General features: G+C 37.6%; 1 protein-coding gene across 1 annotated transcript in view; it reads left to right on the forward strand.

Moving 5' to 3' along the window:
• The window catches only part of GABRG3 (gamma-aminobutyric acid type A receptor subunit gamma3), a 312,087-nt gene that overhangs the window by 282,810 nt on the left and 10,890 nt on the right, over nucleotides 1-18,387 (forward strand). Inside the window, exon 7 of the mRNA XM_061988503.1 lies at nucleotides 15,721-15,873. Coding sequence (XP_061844487.1) covers nucleotides 15,721-15,873 — 153 coding nt within the window. The remainder of the gene's footprint in view (nucleotides 1-15,720; nucleotides 15,874-18,387) is intronic.

Consider the following 18,387-nt stretch of genomic DNA (forward strand, 5'->3'; position numbering starts at 1 on the left):
AAGCAATTAGTTTATGTTAATCGTTACCTGGGTGAAGGAACAGAATGTACCTTCAGCAAGTCGACTGATGACACCAAACTGGGAGAACTGGCTGATTCACCAGCAGGCTGTGCTGCCATTCAGCAGGATCTTGGCTGGCTGGAGAGTTGGGCAGAGAGGAACCTCATGAGGTTCAACAAGGACAAGTGCAGATTCTTGCACCTGGGGAGAAACAACCCCATGCACCAATACAGGCTGGGGATTGACCTTCTGGAGAGCAGCTCTGTAAAGGTTCTTGTGGGCAGCAAACTAAACATGAGCCAGCAATGTGTCCTCATGGCCAAGAAGGCCAATGGCACCCTAGGATGCATCAAGAAGAGTGTGGCCAGCAGGTCGAGGGAGGTTCTGCTCCCCCTCTACTCTGCCCTGGTGAGGCCTCATCTGGAGTCCAGTTCTGGGCTTCCCAGCTCAAGAAGGACAGAGAACTTCTGGAGAGAGTCCAGGTGAGAGCTACCAAGGGGACTGGAGCATCTCTCTTATGAGGAAAGGCTACAAGATGTGAGGCTGTTTGGCCTGGAGAAGACTGATGGAGGGACCTTATCAACACTTTTAAATACTTAAAGGGTGAATGTCAACAGGATGGGACAAGTCTTTTTTTGTAATGCACAGTCGCTGGGACACAGGGTAACAGACAGAAGCTGGGACACAGGGAGTCTCTCTTGAACATAGGAAAAACTTCTTTACTGTGAGGGTGAGGGAGACCTGTCACAGGCTGCCCAGGGAGGTGGTAGAGTCTCCTTCTCTGGAGGTTTTCAAAATTCACCTGGACACTTTCTTGTGTAACCTGGTTGAGGTGAACCTTCTTTAGAAAGAGGATTGGGCTAGATGATCTCTAGAGGTCCCTTCCAATCCTCTACCATTCTATGATCCTGTGATTAACGACAGCATTTCTCAAAAATAATGCTTTAAATCAAACCAGGTTACAATTTGTACTAAGAAATCTTTAACTTTCTTATCTTTTTAAGGGTAATCTTTCTTAAAGTTTTGAAAGTAAAAAGATTGAAATCTGCAGTATTCTTGGCCAAAATGAAGTTCTGAATACATTTCACAGATGGCCCATGTATCCTTAAAATCTCTGGGAAATACTAACCAAATGCAGCTATGCATAAAGAAATGAAAATTCAAAGCAGTATTCATAGGTGATCTGTCATTTTCAATTTGGTATATATTAATATTTTTGTTATTGTCCTAAAAATACACTTAAATACTAATGGAAAAGCAACCTACAAGTGATCCTTCAGGCTCTTCCAAATCCTTCAGTTTTAACAACTCTTTCTATTAATTTTATGATAGCTTAAGGAGATTACACCTGCAATTATCTTCTCCTTAACATTTTATTTATGTACAGAGACACAAAGTTTGCCATAACTGAATGGCAGTGCCATAGAAACCTAGTTCCAGGGGCTAAACTATGTCAGGGCTTAGCACAACAGCCTTTTACCCGCACAGAGCAAGTGTATTTATTTCCATTATTCCTATTGCATACCTACTGAACAGCCTGGCACAAATTGGAGATAATGCCCAGCACAGGTCTAGATGTAGAATAAAATTACTGAAAATGAAGACTCAAATTATACAGTCAAAGAAAAAACACATTAAGAGAAAACTAATCTTAATATCCAAATGCTCAAGGTGTTTGTCTAAGGTATTAAGTCTCACTTGGAGCATCTTATCATCGTCAGGCTCATCAATAAACACAATAGCAATTGATCAGTGGTAACTCAATTTCAGATAGCACTTCTCATCAATTAAGGTATAATTTGCACACAGCAATAGACTCTTTTTGTAAAGTGCACTAACAGGAAAAAGAAAAACACCAGAAAAAGGATAGGCACAAGGTTTTGTTCCTTCTCCAGGTTTATTTTTCAAAAGCCTTTTTTATTAAAACAAATAGCAAACTTTATTCCTTTGACAAAAATTCCTCAAGCATCTATTTACACAGTGCCAATCTTTACCATGGGCTAATCTAATGCTCTTCTTAAATATTGTATATGTTGTAAATCACTGAACTATCTAAAGATAGCATTCAGTAAGCAGTGCTGTCAGCACAGATCAGCCATAGACTTGATTACTGCACTCTTCACAGCCTGAAACTTAAGACTAGTCCTCTACCTCAACTCTTCCCCTCAAGTTGATGCCTGCTAAGAATTGTGAATATTAATTGTCTTTCTGAGACATGTGATCAGCCTGTGTAAACAAGATACTTCATTCTCCAGTTTATCTGGTTGCTTAAAATCAGTGATGTTATTGGGGGGAAATATGAAAAACTTGTTTATGCTTCTTTCCCAAAGTAGACTGTTGCTCAGGTAGCTCTTAGGCAAAGTAGGTCTCAAATGTGATGGCTGTTCTGTATGTGGTCAGGTTGCAGAGGTGTGTATGTAATTTAAATGGGACTCAAACTATGAATTTCCTGAGCTTCCTTCTCACAGGGCTGAATCATATCTCCCGAGCTACTGATTTCTAACCTTACCATCATGTGCATGTGATATTTTCTCCCCATGTTGCATTCAGATTCATCTGAGGAAGCAAAGCATAGGGAAGAAATACAATTCAGAGGCTTGAATTAAGACTACCAGTGAATTTTTTTGGCTTCTCCTCGGGTATTTCATTAAACACTTCATTTTTGCAGTTCTGAGTCCTTCAGAACTAGAAAATTCCTATCCTTTCTTCTCTCTTGAGTGAAACATAGAGAATATAGGTCCTATACTCTTTTCATTAGGTGACCAGTACTAACATTCTCTGTTTGCATACATAAAACTAATGTACATAAGACAACTCTCAGAATTGCCTGTAGGTCAGTCTATGGAGTGCATAGAGTCATGAAAGGATTACATGCTCCGAATGCCCAGTAGCAGCAATCCCAAAGTGATCTCACTAAGACTGGAAATCCATCAAGGTGGGCCAGTGCCAGAGTATGCTGTGCTTGGAGTCTCCCTCATGCTCATGCAATTACCTTGTAAATATGTGTCATAAGTGACTTAGAAGCCTCTATCTCATTGATTTCCAATAGAGAAAAGTGCTTTTGAAAGTGCTACCATTAATACTTGGGCTGCAGTCAGCAGCAGCAGTTGCTGGGCTAGAGTTCACCCCTTGTTTAATGAAAGCAGTGCATGGTTACAAGCCCCAGGCCTGCAAGGCTCAGCAATGAAGGCTGTTCAGCAAACAGTGCAACCAGAGGTACACAGGAATTCTGAATGGCTAGCCCCTAGCCTTTCTATGGTTATTCCATTCCACTGGCATAGCTCTTTAAATTTTTAACTGCATCCTTTCACATGAATGAAATAAACTTGGCCCTTTCAATCAAACATGCATGAAAACTTAATGTTTTACAGACGTTTGGGAAAATATAACTTTAAATTGCATACTCTTTTCTTTGCTTCTGTGTGGAAGCTGGAACTTCATCCACTACAACAGCAGAGTCATTAAATAACTAAAACCCAAACAGATTCTCTTGTATCTACCCATTCCCAAATTGTTCTCCTCTTACAAATGGTTGAACTTTCTGAATTTTCAAAGACTTTCAAGTTTTACAGTCAGCTAGAATTCATCTCAAATTCCCTTTTAAAATTACATGTCTCTGACATACCGTCCTCTTCACACAGGCCCATATGAATAGAAGATTAATGGTAAGTGATGCATTGAAGTACAGTAGGTCACTCCACTCTCCCCAAAATTCATATGTTTTTAGGTAATTACACGAGTATTTGTAGTTAAGGAAAACTGGAATCTATAAAGTAATGAAGATATTACCATATGCTCTTAAAAATGCATAGTTGGAAAAACATCCATAGTTTAGTCTGGCTTCATTACACAGAACTGTTATTTTGTTTACCAAAAATTAATTCACTTCTGACATCAGTGGATGTTTATATGTTCCTGCGCTATGCTTGCTCCATTCTACAATAAACTATGAATTTTGATTGAATCATCATCTTTCTGTCACTGAAACACTTATCTTGCTCATCTCTTTCTTCAGAAAGTTACAGGAGTCCTTCTCTCTTCATATCTTTCTGACCACTCTTCCTTTTCTGGATCTTTCAGGGAAGATTAGAAAGACATTTAGGTTCTTGCCCAGGATTGAGGAGAATGATTAGAAGGTGTTATTGGAAAGTACTCAGGGGAAAAAAAGATGTATTCCTTCACTTGCAACAGGGAGAACGTCAGTAGTTTTTCTGACAGTGCATAATTAACAGGATCTCCTTAAATAACATTGGTGCATGTTATTCTCTTGTAACTTAAATATTTCACACTGCAGAATATCAGATAAAGACAATTCATTAATAAGAAGAAACAATTCCCTAGAGACATCACGGAGTGACTTGAGCTAGATCTCCAATTGTATGTTTTTAACAACTTTAAGCTAACACTATTAACAGGTTAAAGCCAAGACTATTACCAATTGAACTCAACCAAGAAAATATTGCTCACAAAACCAATTCAAAGTTGGAGTGTGTAGTTCAGAAATGAATACTATTGCTCGGAGATGAATAGATAAGAAATAGTTTGATTTGGATGAGTTGTAGGCTGCCTTTTTCATTCATCACAAAGGAACTGGGTAGTACTGAACAGATCGACTAGATGATCTAGGAGGGCAGTACACTAAAGAAAAAGGGATGCTAGCAACAGGAGAAAAAGGAGCATTTATTTAGCACAAAATTAAGTTATTAACTTAATAACTAAGGCACTAGGGGACGAGAGAGAAAAAACCTTACACGAATAGCAGAAGTACAGTCTAGGGAAATTAATAAAGGCAACAGTCATGGCTTGTTTGAAAAGGTGATATCAATGATATTTGAAGGGACAAAATAATCATTGTTGGGAATGTAAGAAAGACTGATAATAATCCAGTAAGAAAGCTTAAGTAGGAAAGAGGTAAAATATTACTCAATCAGAAGTAACATTACCTATTTCCATCTTTTTGAATCACTTACTGGTTATATGTATGGAAAATAGAGACCACAATTTAATAAGGATGTGAGAGTCCTTGACTGCATCCAGTGTAGGGCAATAAAGCTGATGAAAGGGCTAGAAGATTTGTCCTATGAGGAGCTGCCAAGGAGTTTGGGCTTGTCCAGCTTGAAGGAAAGGAGGCTGAGGGCAACCTCATTGCTCTCTACAGCTTCCTGAGGAGAGGACATTGAGAGGAAGGTGTTGAGCTCTCCTTGGGATCCAGTGACAAGACATGTGGGAATGTCTTTTGGTCAGCTCTGAAGTGATCAGACAGTTGGACTACAGGATTAAATATTTAATCCCTTCCCTTCCCCCTCCAGCAGCCACTCCAGTTCAGCATCTTCATTAATTCCATCTTCATGTAACGTATCCTTTGATAACTTGATAACAATACTTTAAAGAGGTGACCAGGGATCATTACTGTTCGTTTGTAACAAATCCTCAAGGAAGGTTTGAGGGGAAATAAAACCATTGTTTTCTATTTAATTCTCCCCCCTACTGCAAAAATGTGCAAAAAAAAAAAAAAAAAAAAGACCAAAGTAATTTCAGGCTTTTCATTCTGGCATTGGTCTCAAGCAAAGTTATGGAACAGCTGAGGCTGGAATAGCTTATTACAAATATAGAGGATAATATAATTAATACCAGTGAACATTAATTCATAGAGACTAACTCCTGTCAAACTAGCTCTACATCATCTTCCAAGCTTATACATTTCTGATGATATAATGTACATTTGTAAGACATCTCACTTGATGCAGCATGACATTTTGATGAAGAAGCTACAGTAATAAGAAAATCATTGTGGCACACATCAAATTATTAAATTTTGACTACCAAGTAAGGTTCACAACATAGCTAGAAAAAACATTATGCATCAAGACCTTCTTGTGAGATGCTGTATCTTCTGGCTTCATGCTATATAATACTTTTTATTAATGATGGAAAAGAAAGCATGACATTGAGAGATATTTAGAGGTGACACAAAGGCTAGTGGAGTGGTCTGTAACAGATACAGGTTAGAAAGCAGTTCAGTTTTGTAGCCTGGATTCAAGTGCCAATAGCCATTTCAGTACCTCAGAACATGTATTCAGGATTGAAACCTATGGATTTTACTTTCCCAGAATTCATGCTGCAAGTCTAAAGGCTCTGGGATATTTCTTGTCAATTAATAATTATTTTAAAATATGGTACTTGTTTGAAGATATGGCCAAAATACTAAGTACAACTTTTGAATAGGTATTGAGAGAAAAATTATTCCTTAGAAAATGGGCATTTATATTATCTCTGTGTGTTATGTTGGTACAGCTGCAATTAAAATAAGACCTGATTCTGATGGCTGCTCTTCAAGAGCTCTTTTGAAAAGTTGCAGAGTGCACAAAGAGACAGAAGATTTGTTAAGACACTGGAAATAATTGCTTATCTTAAGAGACCATAAGTGTTTATCTTGAAGGATAAAAGGTAGTTGATTACAATCTCCAAATATCTGCATGAGAAAAGAAAATTGATTAAAAAGGGTTCTTCAGACTAACAAAGACGTATTAGAACTCAAGGTGTGCCTTAATACTAGATGACTACAGACAAAGAAAAACCCACCTGTTTTTCACAGTGAGAATAACTAAGCATTGAAAGAACTTTACAATGTTATAGTTCAGCTCCATTTCTAGAAATTTTAAAATGAAGATAGGATGCCTTTCTGAAACATGTTCTACATCCGTAACTTTTGGGTTTGCAGCAGTGATTACTTCAGAAAAACTCTCATACCAAACAGAAACTGTGACCAGATAATCACCATAGTCTCTTCCAGAAGGGAACACGATCAATGAGAATGGGTTTCCAACAGTGAGATACTATTTAAATTTTCCAAAAGATTATAAGGGAAACTGGGCCACGAGGGCCTGTGTTAGAGACCATTGAGGTGGACTTAGATGTCAGTACAGATAAGGAGACAAAGGTTACCCCATTCTATGATTATATAAATGATATCACAATACAGCCACAATGGTGAAGCCAAACTCATGAACATTTTAATTGAACAAAAAGAATATCAGGTCAAGCAAAATCTTGTAGTTTCATTATTATTTTTTTAAATGGGCAAAATTAAATTCTGAGGAAGAAAAAGAGGGCATTCTATTTGAAAATATTGAAATAGCATTTTTTCGTAGCTAATTGAAAGCTATTTCAACTGGTTTTGGAATTAAAAGCTCACCAAATCCAGTCCTGTGGGACTTCATAATAAACTTCAGTACAAAGGGGCCTTCTTGCACAAAAAGCAGCTCTCTTGAGTAAGAAATGCAGTCCTAGTAATAAATAAGAACTGATCAATATTGGCAAGAATCATAAGCCTGGAGCATCCCAGGCATGATTTAGTGCTTATTAAGAGCAAAGTGAATGCAAGACTCATTAGTGTTATCTCTTCTCAGACCTCCTACAGTATTTGGTGCCCTGTAGAGTGTGAAGAATATTCCATTCAAAAAGCAATACATAGCTCCTCATCAATAAACTTTTTCAAAAAAAAGATTCCTATGTAAATGACACCCATTTTCACTCCAGTCCTACACCTCCTTTCATTGACATAGGCAGCTATTTTAGTTTATTTTCAGTTTTATTTCATCAGATGTTGTTCATTTTTACTCTTCAAGAACAAAAAATCCCCTATATATGGTAAATCACAACACTTCCTGAGAATAGTAAGGAAATGGATCATGCATGCTACACCATATTTGTATACTGATTTTTCTCTCAGATTGATGTTTGAAATGGAGATTATGTGAATAACTTTTCTAGTGTTAAGGCAGAAGTTGAACTGAACTGATAATTGTGGATCGAAGTCTTGTGGCATTATAGATTTTTATTCTCATTATGTGGCTTGATGAAATTGCACTCTGGATGATTTTCCAATACTACTTGCACCTTACAACAGACAAATTAAAATTACATTGTTTTCATTAGGACCCCATTTGAAAGAATATATAAAATTATAATTCATGATGTAAAACACAAATGTCATTATGTCTGGAGATAATAGCCTGAACATACTGACAGCAGTTCTGATGCTCGTAATACCCCATAGATGAGTAAGAAGCTATAGCTTCACATACAACATCTTTTGTATGAGGAAAGGCTGCAAGAACTGGGGCTGTTTAGTCTAGAGAAGAGGAGACTGGGGGGGGAGAATCTCATTAATATTTACAAATATCTAAATGGTGGATGTCAGGAGGTTGATGCATCCCTTTTTTCTATGGTATCTAGCAACAGGACAAAGGGTAATGGGATGAAACCGGAACGTAAAAAATTCTATTTTAACATAAGAAAAAACTATTGTACTGTTCAGGTGAGGGAGCCCTGGCACAGGCTGCCCAGGGAGGGTGTGGAGTCCTTCCTTGGAGGTCATCAACAGCTGCCTGGACATGTTCCTATGCAACCTGATCTAGGTGGACCTGCTTTTGCAGGGGAGTTTGACTAGATGATCTCTAAAAGCCCCTTTCAACCCTACCATTCTATGATTCCATGATTCTGTGATACCTTTTATTAGAGGAGAGTTTTATACACAGTAGTAGGACTGGGAAGAAAAGTGTATTTGGCAGGACAACTTCTGTAAGTATACAAACAATTAAGTATACAAATAAGCAAAATATTAATGATCATGCATGAAATACTAGTTTGGGTTTGGTTTTTGATTTGGTTTTTTTTTCACAAAGTTTCTGGTTTTAGAATTATGAGGTGAGTTGCAGGAGATTGATCCGTCTCCCAGCTACACAAGCACTCCAGACATTTAACAGAAGATATGTAGATAATGAAATGATTACAGTGGAATCAAAAGTAACTGACTTTGAAAGTGCCAGTATGGCACACAGTGAATTTGTTAGGGTACAAGAAATATTGGCTAATAGGTTTCAAATTACTATGGGATGAGACCTAAATGGGTCTTTTATTTGTTTCAGTTCCATTGTTCATGAAAAGTTCCAGTATAAAACCTATATATGCTAGTAATTCTGAAAAAAAAATCAATACAAAGAAATTAAATCTTTAAACAAATGCATTGATTTTCCAGATTCAATACTAAATGCCAAAATCAGAGGATGAAATAACTTTACATACTGGAAATATTGTCATTAACTTTTAAAAGCAGACAATAGTTCATTTAACAAAACTGTCATTTGACAAAAATCTTTTCAAAATTCCTCTTGCATCAAAGAAAATGGGAGTTCACTATCTAAGAAAGAACAAACAGAATAAATCCAATTTTTTTTACTGAGGTAAAAAAATTGATAGCTTCTGTAAAAATATGTTCCTTGATATTATATTCTTCCTGTTCCTACATAAGAAAAAAACCTCAACTTAATATCTTTCCATTCTGATAAGTTAGGATAAAGTCTTAATAGATTTTTTTAAAAAATTGTTGCCTGTTGAGATCTGGTCTTTACTTTTCACACTCTAATCTGTCAATATTTGATTTTTGTTGTGCATGCTTATGAATATGTATGCACTTATAATCGAACATGATTTCTACAAGCACAAACAATGCTGTTGGTGCTGGGTTTCTTTTTACACTGTATACTGGTATAGTAATTTATCTATGATAATGGGAAAAAATCAGTGTTTTGGCACTCATGGTGTGCATGCATTTCTGGAAAATTTGCTTTTGCCGCACTTGTACACATATGCACACACACACAGTGATACAGACACATCCTGATAATATTAAAGGCAATTAAGGACTCAAAATCAGAGATCAGAGATCTTTGGGACACAAATAGCTTTTTTTCTTCTCTGTTCAATATCTATTACATAAGGCCCTTACCTGTGACTGGAGATCTCTTGGGTGCTGTGGCAATACATATAAAAATTACAGCTCTGAAGACCTGTTTGGATTTCATGTGTAGTTAAATGTGCAGTTTATGCAGAAGTTATGCATGTAATGTGTCTTTTCCCATTCCAAGAACACTCAATTTATTTGGGATGAGGTGCAAACATGTTTTTTTTCCTGTAAACATGCACTCTTCAAGCACTGTGTCTTGGTTATCTAGATATCACCACGAAGATACATAAATGCCAGAGCAGTGTAGAGGGAGATAAGACAAGCCTCTAAGGACAGAATGATCTCAATCATTTTCTTATTCCTTTTGGCTTGTAAGCATTTATCCTAGAGGTCTATGGAGAAATGACTGTTCCTGGAAATGAAAATTGTTAATGCATGCCAATTGACACATTTTAGAAGAGTCAGAATAAGCCTGCAGTCCTCAGCATTTCTTCATTTTTTATAAAGATTCTGAAGAAGATAAAGGCATTTTTAATGATATTTTCATTACTCTTATTCCTTCACATTTCTCTTAAAGAAGAATTGCAAAATCCTGTTTCCAGTCTCATCTTTTCTGTTTTAATAATATCTCCTTTTAGAGTCATAATCACCTGTGAGGTTATTTGGCTTAGTTTTTCGATCTTTTTAAGTTTAAGCCTCCTCCATATCTGGGCTGATAGGAGACCAAGTATCTAGGAAGATCATGTTAGGATGAGGTACTAGCTATGTAGACAGACCAGCTGGTGAAGTATTAGTAATAGGCAGTCTACTTCGAGAAACCTTGATCCATCTGTTTTAATTTCAGTAATGCTAGAAAGAAGATAGCTTCAGCTTCCACTGGATGTATCTCTGAGAGATTGTGATGGTGGCCTGAGAGTAAAAAGGCTGAGTTCATACGATTCTTCTATCTAATTTTGAAGAAAAATTCTGAATTAGGTAGGATTGGATTTTGTACCACGGTCTCTATTTCTTCCTGATTCTGAGCTAAGCTATCGTCTCCAATTAGTCAAAATTTGGAACCTACAACTGTCTCTTGAGCCTGAAACTTGCACATCCCCAGTTAACACCACTACTGTCATGACAGCATGTGTCACTTCTAAAAAAAACCCTCTCTGATGAACATTTTGCAAAAACTTCTGTACATGTTGACTTTGATTAATTTTTTTTTTTTCAGTGGTTTTATTTGTCATCTCTCTGACCAACATATTCAATAACATGAATGGTGTCCTGCTGGAGCAAATTGCTTTCAAATTTTACAGTTGTATCCTGACATCAGAGGGGAAAGTTGTAAATGATAAGGCATTTATGATGCAAGGACACTGTCTTGGATAACTGATAGACAGTGGACAAACTTGTTGAAAATTTTCGGGTTCTTAACCAAGCAGAGGAATCTACTTCAGGAAAGGAAAAAAAGGAGCTTTAGGGAGAAAAGATCAGAAAAAAGGCTGGAGGGAAATAAAAAGCAGGTGACAGGAATAAGTATCATTATCTCTTGCCTTCCAAATAAAAATAATGTGGTTTATTGGCTGGTTGGTTGGGTTTTTTTTCTAAAAAAAAAAAAAAGCCCTGAAGATTATACATTCAGCTTGTTCACTGTCAGGTAAATTTGATTTATTAAGATACTGAGGAAGATGCCTCAGTGGTCTTGCTGATCAACTTATGACACATTGTGAGTCCTCATTCTATAGACTAGGACTTTTTTCTGTAGTCAAACTCTCATAACAACATGGGCAACTCTGCGACTCATTTTTCTACTGTTCTAGCATGCAGCCTTCACCCGTGCTGAAATTGCTGTGCATATGTGTTGTAGTTTCTATTGCAGTCTTTGTAAAGTCATTCTTTAACATTTTTTTGCTAAGGTAACTGGGATTGTAGTATTTGTCAGCCTCAGAGTATAATGAGAGGAGAAATGAAAATGTGTGATGAGACAGTATATTATGGTTTGAATAAATAAATGATTTATAGCATATGATTTTATATTTTACAAATATTTTCTTTAAATAACCAATTCCATTCTGCTCAAACCTTTACCTTAGGTAAAAACTAAGTTTTGACTTTAACAGAGCTGTTCTTGGTGCAATGTGGGCAAAATTTTGACAATTTAGTCAACCATGCCTTTGGTCTTCAAAAGACAAAGGACACAGGCTACAGTTTAGCTTTGTTCATTAAAATCCACAGCAATTATTCCTTGAAATCATTATTCTTCTAAATAGTGCCCTACTTTCAAACTAGAAACTTAAACTAATGTATGTCCTGTGGGTCACAGACAGCAGTCATGTTGGTTTCATGGGAAGTATTGCCGCACTATTCCTGTTACTCCAGATTTGCTGCCACCGAGGTGTGTCATTTGCTCTCATTATAGAAAACTGATTGGGCACTATTTTGCCTCAAGGTAATTTTCATTATTTCAGTGAATTGATGGTCTGATGGTTCAGTTGAAAGTTAGTTTGCCTTCCTGGGAAATTATTTAAGCTGTTAAAAAGTAGAATTCCTCTCTGAGTTTCAAAGTGAAGGGTTTCTTGGGATTACCTATTTGAATAGTCCCTAGCTAGGTAATCACCATGTGATTACTTTTACACCAAGTACACTGATTTAATGATATGTAGTGTGGAATAAGATTTTTTTCACATCCTGCCTGCACTGCAGGGCTTTGTTGCACAATCAGCCCCAGCTCCTCCTTGCAGTAATGGCAAGTGGAGCTCTGAAGGCTGGCAACAGAGCAAGGAAACACTGTGCAGAACTCTTGAAAGCTTTTCCTCTCTTTTAGTTTGCTCATGCCTGCAGGACATACAGAATGAATTGTAGGTCAGGCCTTTTAGAAGAGAAGAGAGTTTCTTTGTACAGATTATTTTGTGTGTATAGAGAAAGTCAGAAATGTATGTACCATGGCTTTCCTTTAAGCAGCATAGAAGTGCTTTTATATATGCAGAGAATAATTACTTCTGGAAGGAATAATATAAATAATAATAATAATAATAATAATAATAATAATAATGCAAGTTAGAGTAATGCAGTGAGGAAAGTAGCCAGAGCCCATACATGCTGGCTGTCCTATATGTAAAGTGACAATCCAGGCATCTCAACAGAAGTTCACTTGACTAAGGATAGAAGAACTGAGGTGGTAATTTAGTTGAAAATTGTAATTTACTGTAGCCATTAAAAATTGTATTCAGTACATGTTGTACAGAAAGATGCTTGTCTCTAACAGCAGTCACAACACTGGTGTTTCCAGTTGGGGCTTTGCATTTTAGCAGTGGCAATTTCCTTCACCCGCTAAGCATTGTCATCAGTATTCATTGTTTCTCAGCTGCATCCTCTCTAAGCATGGTGAGAGTACTGCAGGAGAACCAGCAAATCCTCCTCGTACTTCCACTTTGCATCAGTAATTCCATTGAACTAAATTATTCTCCCAGTCTCTTGGAATATTAACTACCAGTGTGTTCCTGTAAGTTAGAGTAAAGCACAGAGTGTACAGCACGTAAGTCCATGTGCACAGCTGCTACCTGTATGACTGAGTATGCCACGTTCATTTTGAGAAGTTTTGTATGGATCTCAGACAAGAAAATAGGTTAGGGGCTAAATGAATGTAGCCACACACTATCTTCTGCCTCAGTTCCAGTCTGCAAAACAGCTGAAATGCATGATAATTTTCTTCCAGTCTTGGTTTATCAGGTTTATTTCAACCTTGCTCTCCAAGTACGTTACTGTCCAGTATCTAGTCTCACTCTCATTTGCCATACTGGGCATTATGATCATACTATTCACAGGAGCAGACCTGTGTTAGTCCTTGAATGATGTGCATTACGTATAGTTGTACACAATGAGAACTCTGCAGGTTGCGTTGCTGCATACCATTCTCAGGCGTCTTCTATAGATGTGCAGTTCTTCATACAAGAACTGAGCAAGGAAAATGTAAAAACTTGGCATATTCCCTATGGTCTTTGGTTTCATTTTTGCTCATCCTTCTGCCTTGATGATGACTGAAACAGTGTCATAACTTTTTTTTCTGTGGTCATTGAGTTGGTTCCTGTCAGTAGAAGCACTGGTTTACACAGCCTCCTTATGCCTGTTTCCTTTAAATGATCTCAGTTTCTGTGGTGTAAATCTGTTTTCTGGTGCAGCAAACACAGCGGGACTGATAGTAACTAACCCACATGTTTCCCTGGTGACATCCCCTGCATGGAGAAAAGTGCTAGAGATTAGTGAAATGAAAATAACCTTTAGTGAAAAATCCAGAAGGCTCACTATGGCATGAGGCACTGCAATACTTCTAACTGCAGTGAGCTCTTTCATTAAAGATCTGTCTCATAATGCCAAATACACAATTCTTATGAAATGACTGTCCAACTTCTTGGAGGCTTTTTCCTGGCATAGTACATCTGAAAATGTGTGCATTCATCTAGAAGAGGCATGATGGAAGCATCCACAGGTTTTTTTACATCTTCCAAATGTATCTGTCTCAAATTGATGTACTTAACACATAGAAACTTTTCTTCTAAGTTTCTCTCCCCAGATCCCACCCTCAGATTTTTGTTTACCTTTGACTTTGTAGCTTATGGGAGTCCATTTTACAGTGGCTTTCAGAGATTCTTTGGGTGAAAGTCATTCTGACAGAATGAGCTGCTTTGTTATGTAGTATTTAGCTATTCAAAATATCCACTGTAGTAAATGCATTTGTTCATGTGCTGTTACTGAAAGATTGAGTTGTATGTACATTCCTTGAGGGATTAAACTCTCTGTGCTACTAATTTCTTCAGTTTCTCGATGTTTTGCTGTAGCAGCACATATTTACCTAACTATTGCAAATGATACCTTCTGCAAATACTGTATTCTAGAAAGTCAAGATTTGTAACAAAAAGCATTTTATTTTATTAGATAGAGTCTGATATAGTCAGACAAAACCCCATAAAAGTTCTTGGGCATATAAACTGTTCTTCGCATCTGAAATGGAAGAAACATACTGCAAGCAAACTACAGAAATTTGTCTCAGTTCAGTTTTGTTACTGTTAATCACTGTGACTGTCTGAGAGAACAAAATAGTTAAAATCTATGAAGCTGAGGGAGCTGTTAGTAAGAAAACAAGCGATAGGGTCAGTAGCCTCTACCGAGGAGAGGGAGAGGGACAGATTATTATTCCCTGTGGTATCATGAAAGTTATCAGGAGAGATAGTGTGAAGAAAATTATTTACTGTGAGAGAAACTGGCCTTCTTACAGGGCTTGTGATTTTATGACTTCTACTCTCCAGCAGAATAATAAACTTTATATCCAGACTCACCTTCTAAGGTTTTACAGTTACCACAAGTGGCCACAACTACTTTCAAATAGAGGAATGCTGACAAAAAGAGACGTTTGATTTTTAATGATGAGTCTGAAAAGTCTGACCTCTTTGGCCAACATTGAGGCTCTAGTGTCTATAAAATGACTTCTTATGTAAAGATATACTCATGTGTATGCTACTTTTGCCGTAAAGACCCCTACTGTCCAATTCATGGCTCAAAAGATGATAAGGGAAGTCACTCAAACATGAAATTAGGGTGAGACACAGCCTGCTGAGGGAGTGGTTTTGTGTGACTTGGTTAGAGAATCTGGTGAGCGGCAGTAACTTCATGTTTGTGGCAATAGAGCCATCCAGAAATATCAGGGTTTAGAAATTCAAGATGCTTTTTAAAAATGTACTCATCTAGAATGATTACTGAGAGCCTCTGCCCTTACAAATAGGTCAACATTTCCACAGAGACAAAGAACTAAAGGAAATTAGATGGAAAAAGTTTATTTGAATTCTATTTCAAGTGAATGTTACTGCACAGATGCTCTAAAAACACTAAGAAATACACGCAGTGTTTTTACAAAGCTTAAAAATTAGCAGGTCAGTAGCTGCTAACTGTCTGTACGTCACTACAATGTCAATTTATTTTCTGTGCTATTTTTGCAGGTGATTATGTAGTCATGACTATATACTTCGACCTAAGTAGAAGAATGGGATACTTTACTATACAAACATACATTCCCTGTATATTAACAGTTGTTCTTTCCTGGGTATCCTTTTGGATTAAAAAAGATGCCACACCAGCAAGGACAGCATTAGGTAAGTTGTTAATAATTCCTTTTTCTGCTGTCTTTGTGTAGTTTCTACACTATCATTTTAAATGTCAGCTTCCTTTCAAAGGGACCATTGGCTATGTACTTGGAATTATTGTTACCACATCTTGTATGCCTAAATCTAGTTATTACTGAAGCCTCTGGTTTTTGGCTTTCAACAAAGTAATTAAAAGCAAACTACCCTGACCGTTTGGAATGACACTGCCACCTGTTTTGCATAATATTCTAGAGTTAATGTCTGTCCCCTTGTTCTCACTGTGATATTTTAGTGACATTTTTAAAGAGTAAATTAGTTGCATGGCTGGCTTCCTTCCCTTCTGAAACTTTCTCCCCCAGGGAATTATTTCTTTTATATATATATATCTATATGTAAGACTGCTGGATACAATAACATTAACTGATGTAAAGTGTTTTAGCTTGCATGCTTGAAGTTAAGCTCCGCATTAGGTGTACAAAAGTTCTTCAAAGATTGTGGAAATTTATGGTGGTTTTCTGGCAGAAAATTTATGTCAGGATCAGCCTGTGCATTTTAACATTGCACCTAGATGATCTCTAAAGGTCCTTTCCAACCTCTACCATTCTGTGATTCTGTGTGCTTTAGGATACACATAGAAATGTTGACCATTTATTCTTGTGTCTGGAGGAAAACATGCAGATTTTGATGACATCAAAGGCGTAGAGGTATATAAAAGCCAGTTATAGATGTATATCACTACTGAAGGAAAAAACTATTTTAGTTCAGATTGTGGTTTCCAGAGCTGCCAATACTAACTGATTTAAAAATCTACAGGTCTAGGAAAAAGGGGAGACTATGTTAAGGATAATGTCTGTTTTCAAGTGTAAAGGTTACCATTCCCAGGTATTCGTTGCTTCTTTCTGCTGGAGTATGTTGCCATTTCCAGTTAATCAGTTAGACTTTCTAAATCATTTCAGTTCAGTTCAGTTTATTTTTATTCACTGTTTATTCCGTTCATGGCTTGAATGAACACATTGTTGAGTAGAAAACTATCTGGATGTCTGGGCCCAGAGAATAGCAGTGAATGGAGTTAAATCCACTTGGCAGCTGGTCACCAGTGGTGTTCCCCAGGGCTCAGTGCTGCAGCCAGTTCTGTGTAGTATCTTTACAATGATCTGGATGACAGGATTCAACACACTCTCAGTAACTTTGCAGATGACATGAAGGTGGGAAGGTGCATAGATCTTTTTGAGGGCAAGAAGGCTCTTCAGAGGGACCTGGACAGGCAAGACTGATGGGCCAAGCCCAATTGTGAAAGGTTCAACAAGGGAAGGGCCAGGTCCTGCACTTGGGTCACAACACCAGGTAACACTACAGGCTTGGGGCAGAGTGGTTGGAAAGCTGTCCAGTGGAAGAGGACCTGGGAGTGTTGGTTGACAGCCAGTTGACCATCAGTCAGCAGTGTGGCCAAGAAGGCCAATGACATCCTGGCTTATATCAGAAACAGTGTGACCAGCTTGACCAAGGAAGTGATTGTCCCCCTGTACTCAAGCACAGGTCAGGTCATACCTCAAATACTGTGTTCAATTTGGGGCTCCTCACTACAAGAAGGACATGGAGGTGCTGGAGTATCTTTAGAGATGGGCGATGAGGCTGGTGAAGAGTCTGGAGAACAAGTCTTCTGAGGAGTGGCTGAGGCAGCTGGGGATGTTTAGCCTAGAGAAAAGGAGGCTGAGGGGAGACAGGATCACTCTCTACAACTACTTGAAAGGAAGTTGTGGTGAGGTGGGGATTGTTCTCTTCTCACAAGTAACAAGTGATAGAACAAATGAAAATGGCCTCAGGTTGCACTAAAGGAGGTTTAGATTAGAGATTAGGAAGAACTTTTTCACTGAGGGTTGTTAGACACTCGCACAGACCGCGCAGGGCAGTGGTGGGGTCACCTTGCTTGGACATATTTAAAAGATGCATAGATGATGTGCTGAGGAACATGGTTTAGTAGTGAGTTTGACCATGTTAGGTTAGTGGTTGGACTCAATGATCTTAAAGGTCTTTTCCAACCAAATAGTTGGAAAAGTTCTATGAAAAAGTATTAAAAACTGACCTGCCTGAATTTTTGGACTGAAATCAGATGGGAAACTGTAGGTCTGCTTGTATAATGCAGCTTAGAAATCTGTCTGAGGAACAGCATACATCCACAATTGGAAAGTAACGTGGTGAAATTGTGAGTAATACAGGCAAAGGCAGACCACTGAAATTGTCTTGATAATTAATTGAAATTAATTGCAGACTCGGTGCACCAAACCTGCTCCAGATATAGGTTCATTACTGTAAAGGACCAACATCAGGGAAATATTTTACTCTCTGAAATTAATGAGTAATTTCCTAAGCTATTGGGAACTACTCACAGTTACTTGAAGGACAAACTTTGCCCCTTTCAGATTAATGCTAAGTAATAAGCTATTTCTGTGCTGGTAAAAATAAATGCAATCATGGTATTTAGCTGTGAGGGTAGAAAATAGGACTAAAAGTATCTTTACAGCA

This window comes from Colius striatus, chromosome 1, assembly GCF_028858725.1.
Source record: "Colius striatus isolate bColStr4 chromosome 1, bColStr4.1.hap1, whole genome shotgun sequence".
NCBI classification, from domain to species: domain Eukaryota; kingdom Metazoa; phylum Chordata; class Aves; order Coliiformes; family Coliidae; genus Colius; species Colius striatus.